General features: G+C 70.1%; 1 protein-coding gene across 1 annotated transcript in view; it reads right to left on the bottom strand.

Moving 5' to 3' along the window:
* The window catches only part of DDN (dendrin), a 2,573-nt gene extending 875 nt beyond the window's left edge, over positions 1-1,698 (bottom strand). Inside the window, exons 1-2 of the mRNA XM_004692527.1 lie at positions 1,490-1,698; positions 12-1,098 (exon numbers count right to left, since the gene is read on the bottom strand). Of these exons, the coding sequence (XP_004692584.1) occupies positions 12-1,098; positions 1,490-1,698 (1,296 nt within the window). The remainder of the gene's footprint in view (positions 1-11; positions 1,099-1,489) is intronic.
* Between the last annotated feature and the right edge of the window lie 45 nt (positions 1,699-1,743).

Genomic DNA, 1,743 nt, shown 5'->3' with positions numbered 1-1,743 from the left:
CGGCGCGCCGCCTTCCCGCGCGCCGCGGTTTGGGGGCCGGCGCCCTCTCCGCCGTCCAGGGGCTCTCTCCAGCCGGTGCCTCCGGGAGCCCAGGGCCTGGGGAGGGTCTGGCTATGCTGCGGTGGCTGCTTTTTGATGGCGGGCGTCCAGCACTTGGGGAGCCAGTTCTGTTCTCCACCTTCTTTGCCTTCCCCGGAGCCCTTGAGGCGCGGCCTGGACCTCGGGGCCGGGCGTGGGCGGCCGGGGGTCGCAGTTGCAACCCCCGCAGGCGTCGTCTCCGAGACGGGGCTCCCCGCGGCTTTGGCCTGGGGGTGGCCGTCGCTGCCACTGTTCATGCCCGCAGCGGCCAGCGCCAGGCTTTTCTCCGCTGCTCCCTTGCCAGCTTCAAGCTTTGACCTAACTGTTCCACAGCCTGCGGATCCCCCCAAAAGGCCCCGCCCCTGCCGAAGGCCCCAAGCCCCGAGGACGTCGCGGTAGATTCGAGGATCCAGCCTCTTCTTCGTGCACCCTCCCTCTGTCCTGGCCGGAGTCAGAGCCGGAGCTGACGCGGAGGGCGCCTGGGAGGGCGCGGGGCCTCGCTTAGTCCCCAAAGTCCGGTGCGGGCCGTCGTAAGAAGGTGGAGCCACGTAGGGCGGCGGCCGGTCCCAACGGCGACGCGGGGCCATCCCGGCAGCGCCTCTCAGCAGCAGGTGAGCTTCGTAGCTGGGGGGCCCTGCCCGCCGACCTCCCCAGGGCCCCGCCCACGCCGCCCCTGGGTCGCCCTGCGGCTGCGCGGACGGACGGGTGGGTCGCCCTACCAGCCCCAGGCGCTGGGGCCGGGAGAGCGCCGAGAGTCCTGCAGCGTGGGCCACCCGAGGGCCGTGCCGGGGCTCTGGGCCGGCCCAACCCGGGGGGCTCCTTCGGGCCCCACCAGCCTTGCGCCTCTTTCTCTCCGTCTCTTTGGCCTCCCGCTCCTGCGATGCCGCTTTCCTTTTCTCTTGTTCCCGGACTCGGGCCTCGGCCGGGGGCCCCACCCGCCAGTTGGTGGCCTCCTGCAGCACCCTGGAGGCCCAGGACCGGCGGGGCGGCGGCTCAGGGGATCCCGGGTGCGGCCCACACCTGGGACAACGAGCAAGAACCCAGGTGAGCAGCTGGTGAGGGAAGGGAGCAGAGGTCCGGGTTGCTGGGAGCTCTGGAGACCACCTAGGACTCCGCGTGGAGGGATCTGTGTGAGTGTGCGGGCGCGAGTGCACGTGCGGGTGTGGTGGGGCTGAGGTCGAGGCTGGACTCCTCGCCATCTCTCCACGCGCACCTCAACAGCGCCCGCCCCACCTGACCTCCTGCCCTTTCTCACGCCCCCTCCAGTCCCCCAAAACGAACGTTGAGTCTGGGCTGTTCGGTGTAAGGATGGGGAGGGGTGTGGGAAAGAGAAGGGGGACCAGCAGCGTTGGCTGATGCCTGCGGGGAGGTCCGGACCCCCCTCCCCCCTCCCCTCGCCCCTGTCACTCACGTGCGGCTCTGGGTCCCGCGGGCCCAGTGGCTGGTCTGCAAGTCCATGGGCTGTCGAGGAGAGACACGGCGACTATAATGACAGGAAATAGTCTTCACTTCGATCACCAGCAGCTTGGACTTCTGCACCCAGAGGCAGCTGCCAGACTCCTCATCCTGGAACTCCCGGGGGCTGTCGGGCCCCTCGGAGAATAGCTGGCCATCCAGCATCCTGCCCCACCCCACCCCGGCCCCCCTACACAGCTTCAAGTAGCC

Source organism: Condylura cristata, unplaced genomic scaffold, assembly GCF_000260355.1.
Source record: "Condylura cristata isolate star-nosed mole 26May11 unplaced genomic scaffold, ConCri1.0 scaffold00034, whole genome shotgun sequence".
In the NCBI taxonomy this organism is placed as follows: Eukaryota; Metazoa; Chordata; class Mammalia; order Eulipotyphla; family Talpidae; genus Condylura; species Condylura cristata.
The sequence above is the reverse complement of the archived record's forward strand: the minus strand, read 5'-3'. Positions and strand labels throughout refer to the sequence as shown.